The 24,907-nt window shown below is 42.3% G+C and overlaps 1 protein-coding gene across 1 annotated transcript in view; it reads right to left on the minus strand.

The window, feature by feature from the left end:
- The window catches only part of nrxn2b (neurexin 2b), a 654,120-nt gene that overhangs the window by 567,098 nt on the left and 62,115 nt on the right, over positions 1-24,907 (minus strand). Inside the window, exon 2 of the mRNA XM_039609711.1 lies at positions 12,356-13,751. Coding sequence (XP_039465645.1) covers positions 12,356-13,067 — 712 coding nt within the window. The 5' untranslated portion in view covers positions 13,068-13,751. The remainder of the gene's footprint in view (positions 1-12,355; positions 13,752-24,907) is intronic.

Raw genomic sequence — 24,907 nt, forward strand, 5'->3', positions numbered from 1 at the left:
ACAATTTTATCATATTATCACAGTTCTTCAGTAAGCACAGTTATTTTATTAAATGCTCCTCGTGTCAAACTGAAAGAAGCTTAAAATAGAATTTAAAAAAGTCAAGTTTTATTCTCTGTGTTATGAAGTCTGATTCGGTGTTGATGAGCCACAGGTAACAACAGCTTGCAACTTGAGTGACGGCATTACAGCAGCAGGCACATCAGCAATCAGACTTCATTTCCGAGTAATTTGGTGTTGCCGGAGCTGTATTAACTCCATAGGCGGTCCCGTCTGTTTGGAAGGCTAAATTAATAAATAATTGTCATAGACCTGGTCCAGATCACAAGAGATCTATAAAGTAATCACGAATGTCACCCTACTTATGCAGAAATCCAAACTGATGGCACCTTAGTTCATTTAGGTGGTCTCAAAAGGCCAATTGAAGTCCCACGTGTTGTGATCAAGGCCTCTATTTCACATGTGTGAGTGCAGTGCAGGGTATTTTGCACCTGTATTTACACTCACATGCTCAGTTGGGGCTGTGAGATAGCATCAGAACCTTCTGTCCCACTTATATCAATATTGTCATATTCTAGTAACACGGGTCTTTGACTTGTTTAGAAGGGAGATTACAGTGTTTATTATAAGACCGACTGGCAGGTGTTTGATTGGAGTTCGAAGGGGGGGGGGGAGTGGGGGAATAGTAAAGGGGAACCAAAGCCCCTTTACTATAACCAAAGCCTTCCCTGCCTCACCATGTTTCTGACTGAATGCACAAACAAGATGTCCAGGACAGAGCCACAGGGGGTCATCTGATACATGTAGTTGAAAGGATTTCTTATCAGTGACAACACAGTGCAAAATTATTTTCACCAGCAGCCTAAGGTTACAAAACAAAGGCGGCTGACTGAGACTGTGAGTATTCAGCTTTATCAGTATTTTTTTTAGTCTCTCTCTTGATCGTTCAACACATGAGCACAATAAATCAAGCTTGCATTTGGTTCCTTAAGGTTTTTAGTGCGGTGGACCCCAAGAAAGCACAACCTGACAATGCATCAACCTGCTGTGCCACAATAACAAGAACAATGAACACAACAGAGTCCTTTTAGAAAGGACCAGAAATGAATGTTGATAAATGACGTAATGAAACATTAATGGAAAATATATGATGATTATGTGTAGATAAGTGTGACAGATAAGTGTGTATTTCTCTTGGTAGGTAATTTGATGGGGGGAAAGCATGAATCTTCTTCTTCTTCTTCCAGTGTAAAAACTGGAAGAAGTAAATTTTAAAAACATCTCGCAGTTACTAAAATGTATAGAGAGTGGAATCAGCAACTGTACTAGAATACAAAATAGTGCTGAAGTGGTTCTGGACAGTAATAAACAAACTATAACTCATATGAACATCAAGTTAATGATATAAAGTCAAAAATATCAACAGTAAAACTGGATATGAGAAAGAAATTATTCACTATCAATGGCCTATGGCATTCTTTGATTCCATGACCAAAATCTATTCAAATAAAGTTGTAATAAACAACATTGCTCGAGTTTAAATCAATACTAAATTTGACCTGAAATTAAAAGAAATGCAAATTTTTCATGTAAATGATCCCGTCTTCCAAATTATTAAGTACATGGTTTTGAATCCTTATTCCATTTTTAAGATCAAAATTATATGAAGAGAGCTTTAAATTGATGAACTATAATTACTTTGTTGTATTGCATTCCTGTTATTGCTGAGTGTGAAGTCAATAGCAGCAAATAATCACACTGGCAGACATTGGTGTGCTAGCATACTAAGATGTGTAGCTTATATTTTAGAAAAAACTATTTGAAGTCTTAAATTACTGTAATGCTTGTAAAACTAGTACCACAATGCAACTAACATATGCATTCATTCCTACTGCTATAAAAAAGAGAAAGGAAAGAAAAAAAATGTATTTTAAGTTGACAAACAGTATCTTTCAGTTTACAAATGACAAATTGCAGAGGCACAACATATCTGACTGAGTGGATGCTAATACTTCTTTTCTAGATACTTCAGCCTCTGGGAAACTGTTAATTAACAGTTTACACAAAGATAGGAGACCTTAAAGCTGAAAAAAAAAGAAAATCAAGCCTAATTGCATAAAGCTTTGCCCCAAGTACTCAAAAATCTATGCTTATGAAATTTAAAGCAATTGATGTGAGTACATTAGGATAACAATACTGGATAATCACACAGTAAAACAAGTTATTGATTTGCTTTGTTGCTGTGTTAGAGAAGCCGTCTGATGTCTGATGGAATGATGTCTGAATGTACTGCACAGTGAATGATGTTCAATTTGACCCATATAAACACAATTTACAATCAAATAAAATTTTACATATTATGGCTGTTTTATTTCTAAATGATGCACATCATGTTTGTATAGCACATGTGGAAACTCAGTGCACTAAACAGTTGTTTAGTGCAGTAAGCCAAAAGCAAAGGTTACCTTCAAAGAGACATTTTTTTGTTTTGTTTTGTTTGGGTTCTACAGTTCTGTGATAATGGGGATGGATAGCAAGTGACAGGTGACAAGGGTGTGTGAGCCCGACTTCCCACTCAATTTTGTACTCGCAGAGTGACAGCTGGGGTAGAGAGCAAGCTTTAATTGCATGTGATGGACAATCACGCTGGCAGGGACCTTCAAACCAGTAGAGGATCACTGGGAAAAGGGCAAGGAAAAAAGTGGGCTGGAAACATCAGAGTGGCATCCTCCCTGAAAACCATTCGCCTGATTGCACCCACCCCATATACATCTACCACCCCACAAGTCAAAACAAACATGAGCTGCGTGTGCACAACACTCACTGACTCCTTTGAGTCAGGCAACCTAACCTCACACTTTAATCCAGCTTGCTTGCTTAATGCTTGCTTTTTTGCTTCTGCAAGGAGAGGCAATCTGCATAAGGGAATTCATACGGTGTGAAAAATGGAAGGAATTAGGGGATTAGGGATTTAAGGAAATCTCTCATCTGGAGCAATTGTTACTACATTTTCCTTTTTTTCTCATTTTTAATCACCAAAGACAAATTAAACACTGGATCAGAATCAGTTATTGGACTGCAGACTGATATATGATGGTCCTCAAAAAGGAAAAAAAAAACATGAAAGCAAAATGTAAGAAGAGAGCGTGGCAAGAGAGACTGAGATAAGCAACATCCTTCAAAGTAAAAGGAAGTGAGCTATATTAGGACCCCATGCCTAAATAGGGAAATTTTGCTTTGCTGTCCATTCAAGGAAGCTGGGAATCTATCAACCAAAGAATAGAGGCCCAGGAGCATGTATCCTTTGAACTTGGGATTGCTCAACCAGGAAAATGGTTTTACACAGTTGAGGGTTGAAAAAAACATGTGGATGACTAGCAAAGACCGAACAAAAGCACGGTTACACGGGTGGATGTGGCAGTAAAGAAAGCAAGATGGCAAGATTTCTGTTCATATAGCAATTATTAGGCAAGGGGGAGAAATAAAGACAAAATAATAGTTTTCTTGTATTTTTCTAGACAGTGACTAAAATTGTTCATCTGGAATATTCATTTTGTTAGCATCATCATGGCTTTACTCAAAATGTGACATTTCACGTATACCTGCAGTCAAAGGTTGCATAATCAGGTTGTAGGTCTGTTTGGAACATCCAGTATGTACTACATCTTATTGTTTTTTGTTTTGGTTTTTTTGCCATTTTGTAGTCCGCTTTGAATTATCGAATGTAGATGAAATTACTGTACACTAAAAACACACCAAAGTGCAGGGTACAGAAGCTGTACTCGATCATCTTCTGTCTATCTTCTGGAAGATGATGAGGTGCATCAAACTGCAAATGCAATTTCCTTAGCACATGAAGTATCCAGTGAACTATACTCGCTATCTGCACACAACCCATGATAATTGGGCTACAGCTTCTTTAGAATTAGATGAATATTTAATTAGTATATTGCATATTACTATATGGTAAAAACTGCATTTATTATCTTTTGCCATGTTTTTCTAGTTGGATACAGCAAATTTTAGTTTGGTTTAGATTTGTGTTCGCTACAAAGACCACGCACCATGATGGATCAGCGGTTAGTAGTAGCCCACACCTGTCAATAGTAACCAATCCAAACACAGCACATAAATTCTTTCCACCACAGAAATCTGCACAATGTGTTTGAGGTCTGCTTTTGTGCAGAAAAAAGGCACAAGTAGGTAGACTCTACAAGCTTGCAAGGGAAAAAAAAACTAAAATGTCTCAAGACATTCTTGAGTCCTTTGCATGTTTTTGTCATGCGGTTAGTAGAGCCATTATTTTTTAGGAATTTGTAATGGTAGATTACCATTTGATTTACCTTCCTTTCTCCTTTTAATGAAGGTAAGGTTTTATAATTTGATTTGTTAATTATAATTTGGTTATACCTATTATATTTCCATTATATTTCCCTAGATAAATTTGTTTGCTTGTTATTTTGGCCTCCTTGGATTCACCATAGCTCTATCAATTTGAAAATAAGTCTTGGGACCCTGGAAAGACGGGTCAATTTATCAGATACTTTTAAATAAGTCCACATTAACTTGAATTTTCCAATGTATTCTACATTTTCTACATTTTGCAATCTTCTACTGAAAATGTGTTTTTTGTATTCTGAAATTGCAGCCATTTTGGAAAATTGACGCTGTAATTAGTAAACTTTGTTTTACTAAATCTAAAAGCAATACAACACAATATAAAATACATGAAAGTGATATTTCTAGAATCTAACCTGCCCATATTGCAATAACAAGACAAAGTAAAATTACAAAGTGGAGCAGAGGAAAGAAGTCAGATACAATCATAGCAACATAGCGACTGCTGCTCTGCAAAGACCTTGTCCCGACAGCGCACAGCAGCAGCAGAAACAGCAGAGAGGCAACAGAGCAGCTTTGATAAACACCAACAAAATCTCAGCAATCAAATCCAGTGGAGACTTGAAGCATGTACTGCTTCATTTCGCCTTATCAGTCTTGTTGGTTTGGTGTAGGCCTAAGTTTAGTCATCCTCTGTTGTTACAGCTAGACATATACCTGATAAGGTTATCTATGGAACCTCTTCAGGCGACCTTACAGGGTACAGCCCTCTCATTAGCACTATACTTATTTATGTATACAGGACAAGATAATTGGGATATCAATTATCAGACAGTGAGCCCCCACCATCACAACCACACTCACTCCCCCTCATCCCTCTGTGTGTGCCAGTGGGAGGCACAATTATCACCATGATGTACGACTCTCTTTCATGTCCTCTGCTCTTTGCTCCAGGCTCATTGTGTCACCATCCACCATCAACTTTTACCTTAGAATTCAAGGTCTAAACACGCTCAGCTCTTAACTGTGATTTTTTAAATTAATCATTCCTGTATTGTATACAGCATATAGAATGGTGTGAGATCTGAATGCAGTACAATATAATATGTAATACAACTGGAATGTAGAATTATTGACCAAACACACCAACATATATATCCTATGTACCTTAAATGTCTCTCTTAAATGACAAAAATTACAGGTTACACGTGTAATTTTTGGTCATTATCACTGGTCATACCGACATTGATTGGGCTTAATATTGTTACAGTGGTACAGCAAAGGTATTCAGAATAACATTAACCCTACATGTCTGTGTCATATATGAGCGAAGTGAAAAGGCATTGTTGTTTCACTTTACAATATTCACATATTTAGTTTTTACGTTAGGTTACACTAAAGAATTCTCCGAAAGACTATAGAAGTAGGGGAAACCTTTAGATAATGGCATTATGCATATATGACTCTTGCACTATTCTGAGTAGTGCTCCTCCAAATTGACTGTTAGTAAATCTTGAGTGGATGTACATGTTTTAATTGGTCTTGTTCACACTAGTTGTATGGATACACACTCACTTTATGTATGTATGGATACACTCTGTTTTACCTTTGAAGTAACAACACTGACCTTTTTCACCCAATCACTGAAAATATACTTGAATGACCAAACACAGGTTAATAGGTATAGGTAACAATATCTCGATTGTTGGGGGTTTTTTTATAGCGTAAAATCTCTTAAGGGGGGAGAAAATGTGCAATAAATGGAGAGATATTTTTTCACCATGTGCCTGATGACTTTATCACAAACATTGTTTTCTTAGTAAAGTCAAAAGTTTAGAGAAACTCAAAAATGTTTTGAGTCAAACTATTTTGAGCTTTCAGGGCATTTTCTCTTTCTTTCAGTGTACAAGACTTTCACCTTTTTCTCAGAATGCAATTTAAGACAAAAAACAACATGTTTACGTGGTAGATAAATTAAAATGTCAAGTTCATGGGTGTTGCAGTGTTAAGACGTTGACTTCTTATCGTTCATTGCAACAGCTGATAAGGCAGATTATTCTGGCTTGTTGGGGAAAACCACATCTGATGGTACAGTGTTAAAACATCTCCTTGGGCTATAAAAAGGACAGTGTGTGTTTCAAGCTTACTCTTTGACTCCCTAACCACAGCTCTCTCTCTCTCTCTCTCTCTCTGTCTTCCTCACCCTGCAGCTAGAGGCTCGCCTGAGGTCACAGCTTGCTTTAAGATGGGGGTATGCAGGGTCCAAGCACGTTAACTGTGGTGCTTCTCAGAGACCCAGGTTTCTGCGTTATTCCAACACGTATAATAAAAAGTGATGATGGAGGTGAATTAGAGTCCAAAGAGCAGTAATAATCTAAGCACCTGTTTTTCAACAGTTTTCTATTTGGCACTTCCAAATAGAGACGTGAACATAGAGTGGTATATACACATTCTGTGTACAGTTGACTGCCAAAAATGGCTAACATCCGATTTTGCGTGATGTTCCTAAATATCATTTCTTGTCAGAGGCTAAAAAAAACAACAAAAAACAAACAAAAAACAACAACTGAGTTAAATTTAAACTAAGTTAAATGTCCGAATTTTTAGCATTTTCACATCAAAATCTCATCCTTATCCAGTGAAACTAACAAACTTTTGCCAAGATTTGCCTAATCTAAATAATCTGACTTACAGAGGCAACACATTAGCAGAGTTAACTTCTTTGGTATCTTTAACTAGGATTCAAGTACAGTGAAATGGTAAATGGCCTGTATTTGTATAGCACTTTACATAGTCCCTAAGGATCCCAAAGTGCTTTACATGTTCAGTCATCCACCCACTGACAGAGGCGAGGCTGCCAGACACTGGCGCCACCAGGCCCTCTGACCACCACCAGTAGGCAACGGGTGAAGTGTCTTGCCCAAGGACACAACGACCGAGACTGTCCGAGCCGAGGGTCGAACTGGCAACCTTCCGATTACAAGACGAACTGTCAATTCTTGAGCCACGATCGCCCAAGTACAGTACTGTACGTAGGCCATGCACATTTGAGCCACAAGGACACACATGAAAATTCCAAAACTGCTTCAGGATGCCAGCGTAAAATTCCATGTCACATTGCCTAGCCTGCTGTACTGACCTGCTGTAAAAACAAGCAATGTGTTTCCATTAGTGGGACATCTGAGGAACCCCTAACTGGCACATTTGCAACAAAGATCAATAATTTCCATATTTCTGTACTATTTACAGGCTTGATCTTATTCTGAAGTCCAGTTTGTTCTAAGAAGGAAGAATCTTATGAAGAATTTATGCCATGCAGAATTAATTTCTTTTCAATGAATTCTAATGAGGGTTCTGACTATGGTCCATTTATAAGTTCTAACAGCTTAAGTCTGTCAAGTTAGCTAGCAATTTCTCACTCTATGTCAAACACCTTTCAAGTTAAGAGCAAATCCAGTCTCAAGGCAACCTGAAAAACTCTTCAGAGTTTGCTGTGTAAATTAATGGAACAACAATCATTTTCACAAAGTAATTTAACCTCTCATTACTGTGACTTGAGAGCTCAGCTTTTTTGCCCTGCAATGCCATTTGAAGGTCAACACACGAACAAAGCCAAGGTCAGCACAGATTCTAAAACCAGTTTAATTACAACCCCAATGGTAAATTATAAAATACAATTATAGTAAGTGCAGCATATTTCTGTCCTTTATGTACTGTAAATAAAGCACAGAAATGTTTCAGGGTGTTTGTTAGCCCAGTCCTTAGTATTTAGCATTTATTAAACCATTTCTGAGGTAAAATGTGAATTTCCGCTTTGACATCAAGTCAATTAAAAAAAAAAATGAGGCTGTTTTTTGTATGATGTCCACCTTCATCCCTCATTCTGTCTGATCAACCTTAACCTGAACAATTTTGATGTAAATGAGTGAAAATACTAAAGTGCCAGACATAGATGAAGGCAGCTAAGAGCTGTGTTAGATCACTGGTATTCAAATCAATGCAACAGGAGATACAGACTCTACAAAGCAGAGGAATAACATAAAACATACTGTGCTTAAGGGAATTGAAATGGCACAACCTCCCTGGATTACAAAACCTCAGCTGTCACATCTCATTTTCAGATTTTACAGATTGAACTTTAAACCAACATTCATCTTTAACAAAGGATTCAAAAGTCTGGACTAGAATATTTTCACAGTGAATTAGACCTGGATAATAAATGTTTTCACTTATTTGTTCACACTGCGTTATTACAGGGTGTCAAAGTGTTAACACTGAATATTTAAATATCAATTTTTGTAAAATATTTGACAAGATATGACACTGCAGTTAAAGTTATTTTCTGAAAGCATGTTTTTTTGTGTGTCGTTGTTATATCGGCATAAAATCTGTTCCTGCTCCCATTTGCTACCACCTGGACATGGCTGTAGCTCAGGAGGTAGAGCAGGTCACCTACTGATCGGAAGGTTGGTGGTTCGATCCCTGGCTCCTCCAGTCTGTATGCTAAGTATCCTTGGGCAAGATACTAACCCCAAGTTGCTCTCCGATGCATCCATCAGAGTGTGAATGTTGTTAGAAAAGCACTCAGTTTAGAGTCGGTGCTTGGGGTGAATGTGGCATGTTGTATACAGCGCTTTGAGTACTCTGGGAGAGTAGAAAAGCGCTATATAAGAATCAGTCCACTTTTAGTCAAACTTCATTCTCTACTTTCTAGTTTGAGGTTGAGGAGTATTGAGCTTTCTGACACTGGTCAAGAGTTCTTCTCTGTACTGGATACAATCACCAGTTGCTAGGGAAAAATGTGTATTCACCTACTGGTTGGCAGTGGTTCTTGGAGGTGGCTGGCTCTTGCTAGGCGAAATCAGTTATACAGAAGGTGATCCACCAAAAAAAGTGATTACTGCGGTTGCTAGCAGATTGCTATAACTAGCTTTAGTTTTTCATGTTTGCCTACAAGTACTCCCTTACTACTAGCCAACTGGTAGTATAACTTCAAAAAGTGCAATGCAAACCACAAAAGGAAACACAGCATACTTCTACATCAGTTTATAAGTTCTACATCAGTGCTGCAGCCAACATGTTTCAAAAAGTGCAACTTTTATTTAAAGGCAGTCTCTATTTCCAGTTTGAGTTGCACTTTTCAGCTTCAAAACAGGTTGGAGAGTAGCTGGCTAGTGTTGACTTGTTGACTTGTCAATGGCATGGCATAACATAGCTGATAGATGATAGATGATCTGCCCCTGGGCAATGCTGGACACATCCCAATCACAAAACAGATGCGTTCATCTCATTTTTCTGATTGTTTTTGTCTCCGGTGCAGGAACATATTTCTTTTAGTTCAGAATTAGTTTATATTTCATTTACAAAACTTGGTGGTCTGTCAAATACCATACTTTGCAGAACTAAACCTGCCCAGCATTTAATAATGGATAAATAACAGATACCACTTAAAAAAATAAAACCTGAATAGAACTATATAGATCTGAAGCAATTCTTAGAGCAAAAAGTGTAACAGTTATGATGGTCTACAACAACACAAACAGCTTCATAATTAAAGCGGTTTGCTTGTCAGATATCTATGTGACAAACAGTAACGGAAAACCTCACCCATAATGTTATCTTTCTTTTCTTTGCAGCCAACACAAAACAGAAACGAATTAACTGTTTTAGATAATGTAGATCGCAATATTACATGTTTTAATAATGTGCAGAATTGTTGCTGGCATCTTGTGCTGGTTATTTTATGTTCTGAGGATAATCAAAAAGCACATCACAGATCAACTAGACCAATAACTTTATTGCAAGTGCCACATCTTATCATTAAAAATTTTCCCACAAATTGATACATTCATCCTCTCTAAGGAGAGCAGACAGTAGCTCCTTAAAATATCAAGAAAAAAAAGGAAAGAAATCTTTCCTTTGACACGGCCCCTTCACCACTGAGCTAACACAGTGAGACATGGATTTGTTAGTGCAGACATCTAAAGGGCCTTAAAACTGACTGAAAGTGAGAGCGAAAGACCTTTACATTCCCACCCACGTGTTAGATAAAAGGAGTAAATACACCGCTGCACTGGCAGTCAGCCATAATGACCCAATTTACGGTCCTCAAACCAAAGAACATCTCTGGAAATAAATTAAGCCTGAGCAAATGAAAATCTTCATGTTACGCTCCTCATTCTTGCTCTCTTCTCCATTTCTCACCACTGCAATCGCTCTCTCCACAAATTCCTTGTTCTGATTCTCTCCTCCTTACCTCAATCTCCATTCTCTCCCTCTATCTTACTCTCTCCATTTCAAAAGGACAAATGCTTCCTGCAGTCACTGTAGCACTGCATTGGTATTCTGCTCTCAATTTAGCTAAGAGCAAGGCAGCAGTATCTACTTGCTGCAACCAAACAGCAATCTGACACAGGGCACAGAAACAGAAAGCCAGAAAAGTCTTGAAGAATTGAAGGAACTGTGAAATATGAGAGGGAGACTGGAAGGAAGAGACAGCCTGACTTTTACGGCTGTCCAGCAGTGACATCATTTGCTGTGCTATAGGGTCACTAAAGAGCAAAAACTCATCTGCATTAATTAAAGGCTTCTGTTCGGCTTTTTGCAGAGAACAAAAGCAGCACAGTAGAGCTTTTTAAGCTATCTGAGACAGCACCAAACTTACACTAACCCTACATCAAAATAAATCAAAAGCTTTGATCTAAATTGCACCCACATGCTAATTTTATTCTTATTACTTCAGATCTATCAAAAGCTGGACTCCAGTAAAACATTTTGTTTGGGTTGATTTCCTTTTTCAGCACCATCAAAGCTTATCTGCGAGCGCCACAAAAGTCTAAAGCATCAAACAACTGTCACATAACTTTTGGTAAAACAGTTATCGACCTTTTCTGTAATTACAAGTGATTTCATCATGCAGAACCAGGTAGAAGCTACTAAGTCAATTGATTATTTTAAAGGTTACAAAGCAACAATAGACCATAGTGATAATGGTAGTGAAGACCACTCATCCTGCATTACAGGTGATCAAGATACAAAATAAGTTCTGATGGCTGCATAGAGAGTGAGAGAATTCCCAAGCAAGGTGTAGAGATGCAAACAGGATGAAAGAAAGAGGGCAGAGATAAGTGAAGGGGGAGGAATGTCAGGAGTAGGAAGTGCTGACAGCGGGTAAAGGTGAAAGAGAGATAAGTTGAGTAAGGGAGCAAATTCGAGAGAGACATGGAGGGGGAGAGGGGTGACGAGAGGTGGAAAGTCCAGATAGACTTGAGAAAAGATGGTAGGAGGTGAATGAAAGATATGCTACTGGATGATGAGAAAAAGACACGGAAGAATGTGAAGGAGAAGGAGAAACCATAGATATGGAAATGGGATGTGTCAGTGAAGGAGGGAGCCAGAGGTTTAAAACAGAACTGAATTTGACATGAGTTGACAGCATATGAGCGTATCCCAAGAGCAAATGAAAGCAAGAGCAGCATGTACGCCAGAGACAACAGGCTTGGAAAGAAAGAAAGAAAGAAAGAAAGAAAGAAAGAAAGAAGTAAATTCACTGAAAAACAGACGAGAAGAAAGCCAGCTGAAATAGCAGTGATCTTAAACGTGAAATATTCAGCAGCTTTGATGTTAAATATTGTTTTTGAATAAGTCCCTGTTGAATTCAAAGTAGCACCTGTGCCATGTCTGCAACTCTTGTATGACTCACATAATCCCTAAAAAGAGTGATCTTCTTCAGCAATTCAATCTTTAAAGAAGGTTCTTAAAAATACTGGATCAGAGAATACTGAAAGATCATGCATACTTTAAGTAGTCTATTCACAAAGTTCCACACCCTCCTCCGTTTGAGCCCTCACTGGATCAGCACCTCCTTCATCAAACATTGTTAGAAGAGACTTTCGACAGCCTAAACAGTGAAATGAGGTCCCTGACCTCTCTGCAAGACTCTGACTTGAACTAACCGCAAATTTTGCACAGCAATTATAAAACAAAGACAAATAGAAGAGTTATGATGGTGCCTTACCTTCCTTGCAGTACTTTCCCTTGAAGCGAGTGAGGGTGCAGTCACAGTGAACTTCTCCATACTGAATAGAACAAAACCCTCCATTGAAGCATGGGTTCTGTTTGGTGCAGAGGTACTCCAGGTCACTCTGAATACCCTGGCTATTGAGCAAAGTAGGAGGCATCTCTCCCACCTTCAAATTGGAGATCAAGCCCTGGAAGGGTGGTTCATACTTCACTGTGCTGGATGTCAGTGCAGACAGTCGCACGTCAGGTGGTATCCCACCTACAAACAGGTCACTGACCACTGCCATTTCCCTCCTCTTTGACTTGACCTCTGCCACTTTTGTTTCCCCATCTACCATTAGCATGGTCTCACGGAAGTTGCGGGTAAGCAAGACCATGTGCCAGCGGTCGTCATTCACCCGTGTCTCCATGTGTACGGTGGCTGGCTCTGCACAGTGGATGGCAAAGCGCAACTGGAGGCGCCCACCAGCAATCAACAGCTCCAAGAAGTCGCAGTTACCGCCATCGTCCAGGTAGAGTACCAAGGCTTTGCTGATGTTGGTCTTGAGACTGAAGCTCAGCTCACCCACTGATCCAGCTTCCCAGCGCCCATAACGTGCCCACTGGCCAGGCGCCCCACCGAATTCCAACATATTCACTGTAGTGAGCAGGCTGAAGAGGGCCAGAGGCCACACGGGCAAATACAGGATTCTTAACCCCCTTGTCATGCTCAAAGTTCTGATGTGTCCCCCTTCTTTCTTAATGCTGTAGGTCTAATGAGCAACAGCTCTCTCTTCACTGAGGAGAAAAGACTGTAATATAAACAGGAATATAAACAAGAAGTATCATATAGTACTGAATTCGGTTATAAAAGTCAATGGGTAAGCAATCCTCACAGGTGCTCTACTACAATTTGCCTGACCAATAAGCACTTTTTTCTCCTCTCTCTAGTGTTCTAATTCTTCTCCTTATCCTGATTCTCTCCTTCGTCTCTCCATCAGTTGGTGCCTCTGGGACTGAGGAATAGGGGGAGAATAAAAGAGGGGGAATATGATAATTTCAACACAGTTGTTTCTTCAAAAGCCTCTTTGTCTATCCTGGACCAAAAATAGAATGTTCCTCTCTCAAATCCAGATCTCAGAGCAATTTCCAGGAAATTTGAGCTGCTGCCAAAAGCTTGGGGGTGGGGTGGGGGAAGATTGTGATCTTTCTTCAGGAGGAGAGCAAGTAGAAGAAAATGAGCAAAAGAGGAAGGGAGCTATATAGTAGACGGGTATCAGAGCCTGCTGGTGTCTGCTTGAGCATTTGATGTGCTCATCATTTTCAGTTTAATGCCATTCTTCTCCTTAAACTTACAGAACACAAAGATTTACGCAGGTATGGGTTCCATGACTGTGATGGGAGCTGGCGATCTGGGAGAAACAAGAAGAACAAAAAGACAGAACCGTCAGTTACATGCAAACACTTTACATTTCAAATTAGTTAGTAAGCAATTAGCCTGATAGCCTTAATAGATATTTGATATAGTATTTAATTTTTGCTTTGCCTACAGTTTTGCACACCATATTCTATATTTAATAATCCCTACACTTTTTTTTTCAGTTCAAAGCTGACACTTCCAAAAAGTTTGCCTACAGCCATCTAAGTAAGTGTAGCAATTTTGTGTGGCTCCATACATCCCGAAAGACCCTGAATGAAATAAATGTCTTATTTTATCTGCTTGATTGTTTTATATCCAGTAAAGAAAGTTGTCATCCACACGCACCACACACGCAACACACACCACATAAACACATGGTTTTCAGTAGAATTGTAATATTTGATAAATCACAGAACCCAATGGTGGTGCACACACACTTTACGGGTATGCATATGCAAACACACATCATTAAATCAAATGCAATTCAGACTGGAGTGCTGGAGAGTCAATAGCTATCTGAATAGCTGGTCTTGACCCTAGGGCTTGACCTAATCCCTAGCCATTAATTCTTAAGTGAGATTTAATTTCCATCTCAGACGGTCTACAATTAAAGCTAGGCTCACCCCTGCTCATGCTCCCTTGTGCTATCCTGCCTCGCTTCAAAGTGACAACAGAGATGATGTTGGCATACATGAAGAGGAGCGAAGTAGAGTGAGTGAAATACAGAGAAAGGGAGAGCTGCTACACTACAACCAAGATCTCCAAAGGCCAAAGCTTAACATCAGTGGAAAAAGATTAGGGAGACTAGAGGGAAGAGAGAGCTGTATGATATAGCAGAGGGAGGAAAACAAATAAAGACAGGACCATTTTTCTTTGAAAGACGACACACTGATAACATGACAAATTAATGCTGCCTTTAGATGGCTGTTGTGAGGTCATATTTTTAACATGGGATATACACCCAGTGTCGCTGGAAGGGTGGGACGTTGCATCACATATGTGAAAAAGCACGATGCATTACTAGAATATGCATGCTGAACACAAAACATAATTATGATATCAGTCATATTTGGTCATTTTTTTCTATTATCTACCTTCCTAAATTTATGCCCAAAATCAGCTGTCTGTGTTAAGTGCAGAGCTTTTTTACACGTCGATGAGTTTCTGACAGAAAAGGAAGGCTAAAGATCTATATGTGCTTTATGATTGCAGCTTTTCACAAATCTCATATGTATACATAAGACACTTGGCTAACTGTAAGTCTAGCTGTTGTTTAATGCAAAGCACAGTGAGACAAAATGTCTATAAGTATGTGGCAGGCACACCATCCCTCTAGGAGTGATAAATTGAGGCTGGTTTATTTTGGTCTCACAGAGACGGCGCTCTGTATCAGTATTTCAATACATTCTTTTCTCTTTTGCAAGAATATACACATAAATATGTTCACTACACAATAATCACTAGATTAGAAGTAGAAACAATCCTATGTGCAAGCATGTATATTAATTGATTTATACATTACATTTTATACAATGACACGTACAAAGAAACATTAAATAGATTGAAAGTTTGAGAGTTTACATTCATGCACCATTATGGGTACATAGCACAAAAACATTTCCTTGCCAAGAGATATTTCTGTCTTGTTGGAGAGTTTCTACCACCAAAGACAACCAAACATTCCTTGCATTTCTTACTGCTGCATTTATGAAGGTCACCATGCTGATAGTCAACATATCCTCTACGCTTTCTCTTTCTGCTTATTATATGATCTTAGCTGGCTTGTACTGTTAAATCCCAAGGACACTGAGGAAACACAGCAAGTCTCAAGAGATAACTAGAGCTCAGAGAATTGTACCATGTGCTTGTGATTGATTCAGGTTGCACGTGCAGCTGTTTGGATTTAGCAAAGCTACTGTCCCTATGTGACTGTGCAGTGTTACCCTGAAGTGTGTGTAATCTACTAATTTGTGGACCTGCATCTGTTTCTTTTCAAATACTCCTCAGTGCCTCTCTCCATGGCACTTAAACCCATTGTTTTAACAAAGACAAAATCAGCCTTAGTCAGTTCCAGTCTAAAAAAATATGGTTTACTATTGTTTTAATAGAATGCTTGCTTGATATCCCTCTGGCTAAAAAATCCAAACTAAGCTACAGCAATATACTAGACTTAAAACACAGTCTGTACCAAGTCTCATACACCCTGATCTTACTTAATTTGTACAAATAGTAGAACCTCTGCAACTCCCAGAACGACTACATGGTCATGTAAGCCACCACTGACCCATTTCCTCGCAGAGGGAACATGGGAATGTTTCTACTATCTTGACAAAAACTCTACCTCAGCACTGCAAAGGGTGTCTGGCTTAAATCACACTACAGTAGAAGTTTGTGGTGGAGGTGTGGTCCCTGGCTAAACTGCAGGGGAGGGGTGGTGCAGTGAGCTTAAGGGGGCAGTGCTGGGGACACAGGTGAGACCACAGGTGGTGACGTTGCCACTAATGACAGTCTTCTCTATTATAGTGAGGTGGGAGACCAGTGCGGGATGTGCCAAGACCAGCTCTGAGAGGAGAGTGAGTAACATTATATGCAGAAGATATCAATAAAATCTGCAACTGTGAGCACAATCATTGTGTGTGTTGGGTCCATCTTTACAAAGGTAGACAAAGTTTTGATAGCTGACCAACAAAAACCAAGCCAGTTCCATTTTCTTTATTTAAATGTCTATACTCATGACTCCGGCTGGAGTACTAAATCAGATACATGGCAATAAGATAATGGAAGCCAGTTTATTTGAGAGAGTTCTAAGAAGTTGTCAATAAACAAAAGTAATGTTAAAATGGCTAAATCCAACTGAATGGCGAAAGAACACAAACCATAACCACAACTTATTAAGGCAAACAAGTCTCAGTACAGCATAGAAATGTGGCAAAAATTTAAAAAAATTACAAGTTGATTAATTGGCCAAAATGTATACAATAACTGAAAGAATGAGAGAGAGTAAGAGAGTGAGAAAGAAAGACAGCGTGTGAGAGAGCTAGAGAGGGAGACATCAGTCACTCAAGTCACAATATCCCTGTGTAGGTGCCATGCTGTGATACAGATACCACAGCACTGAGACAGAGCAGAGAGAGATCAATAGAACAAGCCGCTTAGTTTGGTTTCTTAACCTGCTTGCTTTTAGACATTGCTTCTCCTTCCGACTATGGATTGCTACAGTGTAGTGAAAAATTAATTTGCAGCTGAATTTCCAATTTACAATCACCAACGGCAGGCAGGGGAAAACAGTAGACCTGATTAATATGTATTTTAAGTGTTGATGCAAAAGTAAAGGATCCATTCTTTCTAATTATAATAATAGTGCCTTGAACAGAATTTGCTAATGGAAAAAATGACTTAACTGCACTATCAACCTCCCAGTGAAAGCATTGTTTAATTTGATCTTCTATCACAATGTTTTGCTGTAGACAATATCAGACCCTGGTCACCCTATCCTAGTCAAGGGACTCAAATGCCACATACATTTAACTAAAGTATAGTGTGGTAGAGTATAGTCATCCACACATCCACTTCAGCTTATCCAGTTCAGCTGGAATCTATCCCAGCTGCCATAGGACAAAATGCAGGGAGCACCCTGCAAAGTATATAATATATAAAAATAATAATAATACTACTAAGAACAATAAAAATAATGTTTACATTCTCCTCAAGAATGTATTCCTTTTGTTACAGTCCTATTTTATCTGGGCTTTAATTGTACAGTATCTAAAACTGAGTGTCATGGATCAAAATAGCTTTAAATATGTATTTATGTAAATAAACGTACACATTTGTTTTTTGTCAGGGTAAAATGAGTTTTGGTTTGTGCTCGTGCACATTTGCGTTATGCTTCGGCACAAAAGTGAGTTTTCTTGTTTAATCCATCTCTTACTGAGCTACGTCTTGGCTCCACGTCTGCAGATTCCCTGCTGACCAGATTACACCTGTTGTGTGGAACTGTGCCAGACTTTCAACTTCCTCCTCCTGCACAGAGTTCAGTGCTGTGGAGTTTTTAAAAAATTTTGTTCATCTTCAGTACAGGACACTTAAAACATTTTTTTCAAGTACTATATAGCTAAAGCTTATGAAAAATGTACATAATAAAATCATGTAAAGTAAAACACTTACACAAACAAATACTATTCCTGTGCACTATGCATCACATACACACAGCTTCTACATATAAGCAAATACACACACAGCATATTGTAGTCAGGCAGGAGCCATTAATCCTGGCCTGTGAGAAGCTCAGCAGTGTACCATCCGTCAGCATGAAGCTGTTGCTGCCACTGCTGTGCTCTAATTAACCAGAGAGGCACGCTGAGCCACTTTTAATATTCCTGGTCAAGTGGGAACACAAGGATTTAGTATGAGAAGGAACAGCAAAGAGAATCATAGGCAGAGATGGCTGGCATCAAGTCATTTAAAAAATTAAAGGAGAAAGAAGAAAGATGGAGAAAAGGGAGGGCTGTATTTCATTTGAGACATTGAGTGAGACATTTCTAAGGAAGCTGTAAATTGAACTAGAGCGAGCCAGACATCAATCAGGCTGTCAGCGTATCATACATACTCTGTGTTTTGATATAAAACCCCTTTGGTGACCTTGGTGACAAAAGTTAGAACAAAATGATTGGTCAATAAAGAAAACTAATGGAATCTGTATAGCACATGCTGAACAGACCCCTTTCAGTCATGTGAGTGGTGTGAACTAACAGAGGTGTGTAGCTCTTTATTCAACATCAGGCTACTGACTTTGATCAGTCTCGTCAGCTTTAAGCCACTAGTGACTAGCTCTGGCTGTTAGTGCTAACTGCGTTTAGCCTTGATAAGAAGATGCTAATGAAAGAGATCAAGGGCTTTAGCCTTGCTGTTAGTTCTGTAACAGCCAGACTCATAATGACTTTAGTGGGACTCCTTGTTGCTCCTTTTACTGTGACACTTTGACAGGCTGAATCATGGACAAGAGATGAATTTGCTCTGCAAATTAAAATGCTGTAAGGCTGAAAAGAGAAGGCAGTTATAGAGGGTTTAGTTTGGTTTATTAAGATCCAGATTAGCAGTGTAGCAGTTATTCTTCCTGTGGTCACAAATATTTAAAATTTGACCGGGCATTATGAAACATACACACATATAAAACATAACATTATAATAGAAATAGAAAGATGAGTGCCCAACCAATAAAGGATTTTTAAAACTGATACTGACTAGAGCAGGGCGATATGACCAAAAATATTTATCGCAATATACATTTGAAAATTTGCGATAACGATCTAACTGACGATATAATTAACACTAGACAAAATACTTTACAACTCCACAACTTTATTAGTGCAAAAAAACAATTTTCACTTAAACAAGCAGCTGTTTTTTATGTGCATTAAAGTTATATAAAAATTTAACAGTGCAAACGCAAATTCCTTGCTGACAGCTTAACCAAAAGGCATTTCCGCTGGAAATTGTACCATGTATAATATCCACAAAACTTAAAAAGAGGTAATATTACGTTGAAGCACAGTATGTATCACTCCGCGAGGCTCCTGCCTACGATAGCCGCAATGGTCCGACAATCCATCAAGCGGTGCGGCTTCGTAGCTTAGCAAAGTCGTGCTAAAACATTTGACAGATTTTTGAGCGCCGTGTACCACATAAAATCGTTTCGAGGTCAGTAAACACAACCAGAATTCATACATAAGGCACACGGGATTATAAGGGGCACTGTCGATTTTCAGAACAACCAAAGAATTTGTCATGGCCCTGTGCCTCCCCGGCTAGCCCGGTCTGGCTACAAGTGTTTTTGTCTCTTTTGTCCCTTCTCTCTTCCCTCTCGTGCTCTGCACACCACCGGGGCGGAGTTCTCTGTGAGCTCCCGCCCCTGGCTCCCGCACCTGCAAACAATCTCCACTCTGGCTCGGGACTTAAGGAGGTGGCTGGAGGCGCCTCGTCGCTGGATTATTGTGTAACACTTGTTAGTGTCATTACTAATCAAGCTTTCTCTGAGTTTCACTCGTGCCGCTGCTTACCTATTCTCCTTTCCTGTGTCAGACTTCTCGCCAGCCTGAGGATCGCCATTTGGTGAGCTTTAGCCGGAGTACGAGCTAGCCTGAGCGTCCGGGAGAGATTGTACATAGCCCGTGTGTTCCTTCCCTGTGCCTGTGTCCCTGGAGACCCACCTTCCCGTGACCTCCCCCCCCACTTGTATATATTCGCACCTGGTGTCAATTGTTAATAAATTGTGAACCTTTTGAGACGGTCTGCCTTTGAGTCTCTCCTGAGCCTGACAGAATAATCCAGCCAGGAAATGGACTCCGCAGACCCTTCACCTGCTGCGGCAGCCGCGAGCCCTCTAGAGGAAATACTGCAACGTCATGAACAGATGTTAATTCAACTCGGCGGACAAGTGGCAGCGTTAACCCAGGCTCTCGCCCAACGTATTCCGCTGCCGGACAGCCCGCCTCCCGCGGCATCCTCGCAGGTAACTCCCGCTGCCACCGCTACGCCTGCTGCTGCAGCCCCTCAGGCAGCTGGCGTCATAGCCCCGTTAGCCTCAGCCTTTTCACTAGATAAACTGTTGCCTACACCTGAGCCTTTTTCTGGGGAACTGGGCAAATGTGCGGGATTTTTAACACAATGTACGATGCATTTCCAACAGTTGCCCAATATGTTTGCTAACGACGGGGTCAAAATTGCCTTCCTGACCCAGCTGCTTCGTGACCGAGCTTTGACCTGGGCTCAGGCACTGCTGCAGGCCAGCCCCGGAATTTCTTATGATAACTTTCTGGCTCGTTTCAAGGCAGTGTTTGATAAGGGCTCTAGTGCGGAGGCCGCCGGCCACCGTTTGATCAACCTAAAGCAAGGTAGGCGTAGTATGGCGGACTATTCCATTGATTTTTGGACCTTGGCGGTGCAAGCTAAGTGGGGCACTGAGGCTCTAAGGACCGCCCTGTTAAATAATGTCAACGAGGAGCTGAAAGATGAAATTATGATGCGTGAAATCCCTTCCTCTCTGGAGGCACTTATGTCACTATGCATCCAGGTGGATGACCGCCTACGAGCGCGCCGGGCCTCACGGAAACAGCCGTTTCGGGAACTTCCAGCGTCGAGGGAAGATCAGCCTGAGTCACGGGAAGCCCGGAGTACCAGGGAGGAGGAGGAGGAACAACCAATGCAGCTTGGTCGCTCACGGCTCTCCCCAGCAGAACGACAGCGCCGCTTTGCAGCGGGTGAGTGTTTATATTGTGGCTGTAAGGGTCATTTCATCTCCGCCTGTCCCGCTTTGGCAAAAGGGCGCGCCCACCAGTAATTGAGAGGGTACTGGTGGGCGACCTGTCTGGCAAACACCCTCTTCCACGTTTGTTGTTGGCCGCTAGACTCTCTTTTCGGTATGAGGCGCATTCGCTCTCCGCTCTGGTAGATTCAGGAGCGGAACAAAACTTTATTGATGCCTCGCTAGTTGCCAAGCTTCACATTCACACCAAGCCTCTGCCTCACCCCCTCCGGGTGTCAGCTCTATCCGGTCAACGTCTGCCAGACATAACTCTTGTCACCTTACCCATCGCCCTCACCCTCTCAGGCAATCACACGGAGAACATTAGCTTTTGTGTTTTCAAGGCTCCTGTCACCCCCCTCGTGTTAGGCTACCCATGGCTCATGCAACACAATCCACACATTGATTGGCAAAAGAAGCAGGTTACGGGTTGGAGCACGGAATGCCATATGAACTGCCTTCGGGCTGCCACTCCACCGGTGCCTCTCTCCCCCCCTGGGGAGCCCCCTATGCCTGCAGATCTGTCGTCGGTACCCAGTGTCTATCATGATGTAGCGGCGGTGTTCAGTAAAGACAAGGCTCAATCTCTCCCACCTCACCGGCCCTACGATTGTGCCATTGACCTCCTCCCAGGGGCTCCCTTGCCCTCGGCCCGTCTCTACAGCCTCACCCGGCCTGAGAGGGAGGCCATGGAAAAATATATCAATGACTCTCTGGCGGCAGGCATCATTCGCCCGTCGTCATCTCCGGTGGGAGCAGGTTTCTTTTTTGTCGATAAGAAAGACAAGACTCTCTGTCCATGCATAGATTTCCGTGGGCTTAACAAGATTACTGTAAAAAACAAATATCCCCTACCGCTTTTGAACTCGGCCTTTGAATTGCTTCAAGGGGCCACCGTGTTTAGCAAACTTGACCTCCGTAATGCCTACCACCTGGTGAGAATCCGGGAGGGAGACGAATGGAAAACGGCGTTCAATACACCCCTCGGGCACTTCGAATATCTGGTGATGCCCTTTGGACTGACCAATGCCCCAGCAGTATTCCAAGCTCTTGTTAATGATGTACTAAGAGATTTCATTAATCGATTTGCCTTTGTTTATTTAGACGATATTCTCATCTTCTCCAAGTCTCAGGCAGAACACGAGGTCCATGTCCGACAGATCCTTCAACGTCTCCTGGAGAACACACTATAAGTGAAAGGTGAGAAGTGTGAATTCCATGTTGACTCTGTGGCATTTCTAGGATACATCATCGCCCAGGGAAATCTGAAGCCCGACCCGGAGAAGGTTCGGGTTGTAGTGGACTGGCCTCGACCCCCCAACCGTCTCCAGCTCCAGCGTTTCCTTGGATTTGCCAATTTCTACCGGCGCTTCATTAGAGACTTCAGTAAGATCGCCTTACCTCTAACCAAACTCACCTCTCCAAAAGTCCCCTTCCAGTGGGACCCACCAGCTCAGGAAGCCTTCGACCTCCTGAAGAAGAAGTTTGCCACTGCTCCCATCCTCCGTCAGCCTGACCTCCAGCAGCAGTTCGTGGTTGAGGTGGATGCATCTGACACTGGGGCTGGAGCAGTTCTTTCCCAGATGTTTAAAGGTAGACTTCATCCCTGTGCTTTCTTTTCACGTCGTTTCTCGTCCGCAGAACGTAACTACGACATTGGGGACCGGGAGTTATTGGCAGTTAAGCTTGCCCTAGACGAGTGGCGGCACTGGCTAGAGGGCGCTGAACAGCCTTTCATCGTTTGGACTGACCATAAAAATCTGGAGTACATCCGATCAGCCAAGCGCCTCAACTCACGACAAGCTAGGTGGGCACTCTTTTTCTCACGTTTCAATTTTTCTATCACCTACAGGCCCGGATCCCGAAATGTAAAGCCAGATGCGCTCTCCCGGCTGTACTCCAACACTGAGGAGCGCACTGACCCTGAGCCCATCCTTCCGGCTGCCTGTGTGATCGGAGCTGTCACATGGGAGATCGAAACTCTAGTTCGCCAGGCCCAGGACACTGACCCCGACCCAGGTACAGGGCCCCCTGGCCGGCTGTTCGTCCCTACCTCCGTCCGTGCCCAAGTTCTTCAGTGGGCTCACACCGCCCGATTCACTTGCCACCCGGGGATCCAACGCACTATCACCTTTCTGCAACGGTATTTTTGGTGGCCGTCTTTGGAGAAAGACACTAGAGAGTATGTCTCCGCCTGCTCCACGTGCGCTCGGGGCAAACGCCCCAATCGCCCACCGTCTGGACTGCTTCAACCTCTGCCCACGCCCCACCGGCCTTGGTCACACATAGCCCTGGATTTCATCACCGGCCTTCCACCTTCTTCGGGTAATTCCACTATTCTAACCATCGTAGATCGTTTTTCTAAAGCTGTCCATTTTGTTGCCCTCCCAAAGCTTCCGTCTGCCTTGGAAACAGCACAGTTACTTACCACCCACGTCTTCCGGCTCCATGGTATCCCGGCAGACATCGTTTCAGACAGAGGACCGCAGTTCACTTCTAGAGTGTGGAAGGAATTTTGCACACAGCTTGGGACAAAGGTTAGTCTCTCCTCTGGCTTTCATCCCCAGAGTAATGGACAAGCGGAGAGGACTAATCAGGAACTCGAGGCGGCCTTGCGGTGCATAGTCTCCCACAACCAGACCACCTGGAGTGAGCAGTTACCGTGGGTTGAGTATGCCCACAACAGTCTTACCTCATCTGCTACTGGACTATCCCCATTCGAGGCCTCCATGGGTTATCAACCACCCCTGTTCCCCACTATTGAAGGTGAGCACACCGTGCCCTCTGTGCAACATCATCTCCGCAGGTGCCGTCGGGCCTGGCGGGCGACCCGGGCAGTTCTGCTGCGAACCAAGGAACGCAACAAGATTCTTACTGACCGCCGCCGAATCCCGGCCCCGGAATTCACGGTTGGACAGAAGGTTTGGCTTTCTACTCGTTTTGTGCCCGTTCGTGCTGAATCTAAGAAACTCTCTCCTGCCTTCATTGGTCCATTCGAAATCGAAGCTCTGGTCAATCCTGTGTCTGTCCGATTACAGCTGCCACGCACTATGCGTATTCACAACGTGTTCCATGTCTCGCAGATCAAACCTGTGCTCTCCAGCCCGTTGTGCCCTCCTTCCAGGCCCCCTCCACCCACCCAGCTCGTGGATGGGCAGGAGGTGTTTGACATCACCCGCATTATGGACTCTCGGCGGCGGGGGCGGAGTGTTCAGTACCTGGTGGACTGGGAGGGCTACGGGCCAGAGGAACATTCCTGGGTGCCCCGGTCGGCCGTTCTGGCTCCAGGTCTTCTCCGTGAGTTCCACCGGCGGCATCCTGGTAAGCCGGGTGGGTCGCCGGGAGGCTCCCGTTGAGGGGGGGGTACTGTCATGGCCCTGTGCCTCCCCGGCTAGCCCGGTCTGGCTACAAGTGTTTTTGTCTCTTTTGTCCCTTCTCTCTTCCTCTCGTGCTCTGCACACCACCGGGCGGAGTTCTCTGTGAGCTCCCGCCCCTGGCTCCCACCTGCAAACAATCTCCACTCTGGCTCGGGACTTAAGGAGGTGGCTGGAGGCGCCTCGTCGCTGGATTATTGTGTAACACTTGTTAGTGTCATTACTAATCAAGCTTTCTCTGAGTTTCACTCGTGCCGCTGCTTACCTATTCTCCTTTCCTGTGTCAGACTTCTCGCCAGCCTGAGGATCGCCATTTGGTGAGCTTTAGCCGGAGTACGAGCTAGCCTGAGCGTCCGGGAGAGATTGTACATAGCCCGTGTGTTCCTTCCCTGTGCCTGTGTCCCTGGAGACCCACCTTCCCGTGACCTCCCCCCCCACTTGTATATATTCGCACCTGGTGTCAATTGTTAA

The sequence above is a fragment of the Oreochromis aureus genome, linkage group 3 (genome assembly GCF_013358895.1).
Source record: "Oreochromis aureus strain Israel breed Guangdong linkage group 3, ZZ_aureus, whole genome shotgun sequence".
NCBI classification, from domain to species: Eukaryota; Metazoa; Chordata; class Actinopteri; order Cichliformes; family Cichlidae; genus Oreochromis; species Oreochromis aureus.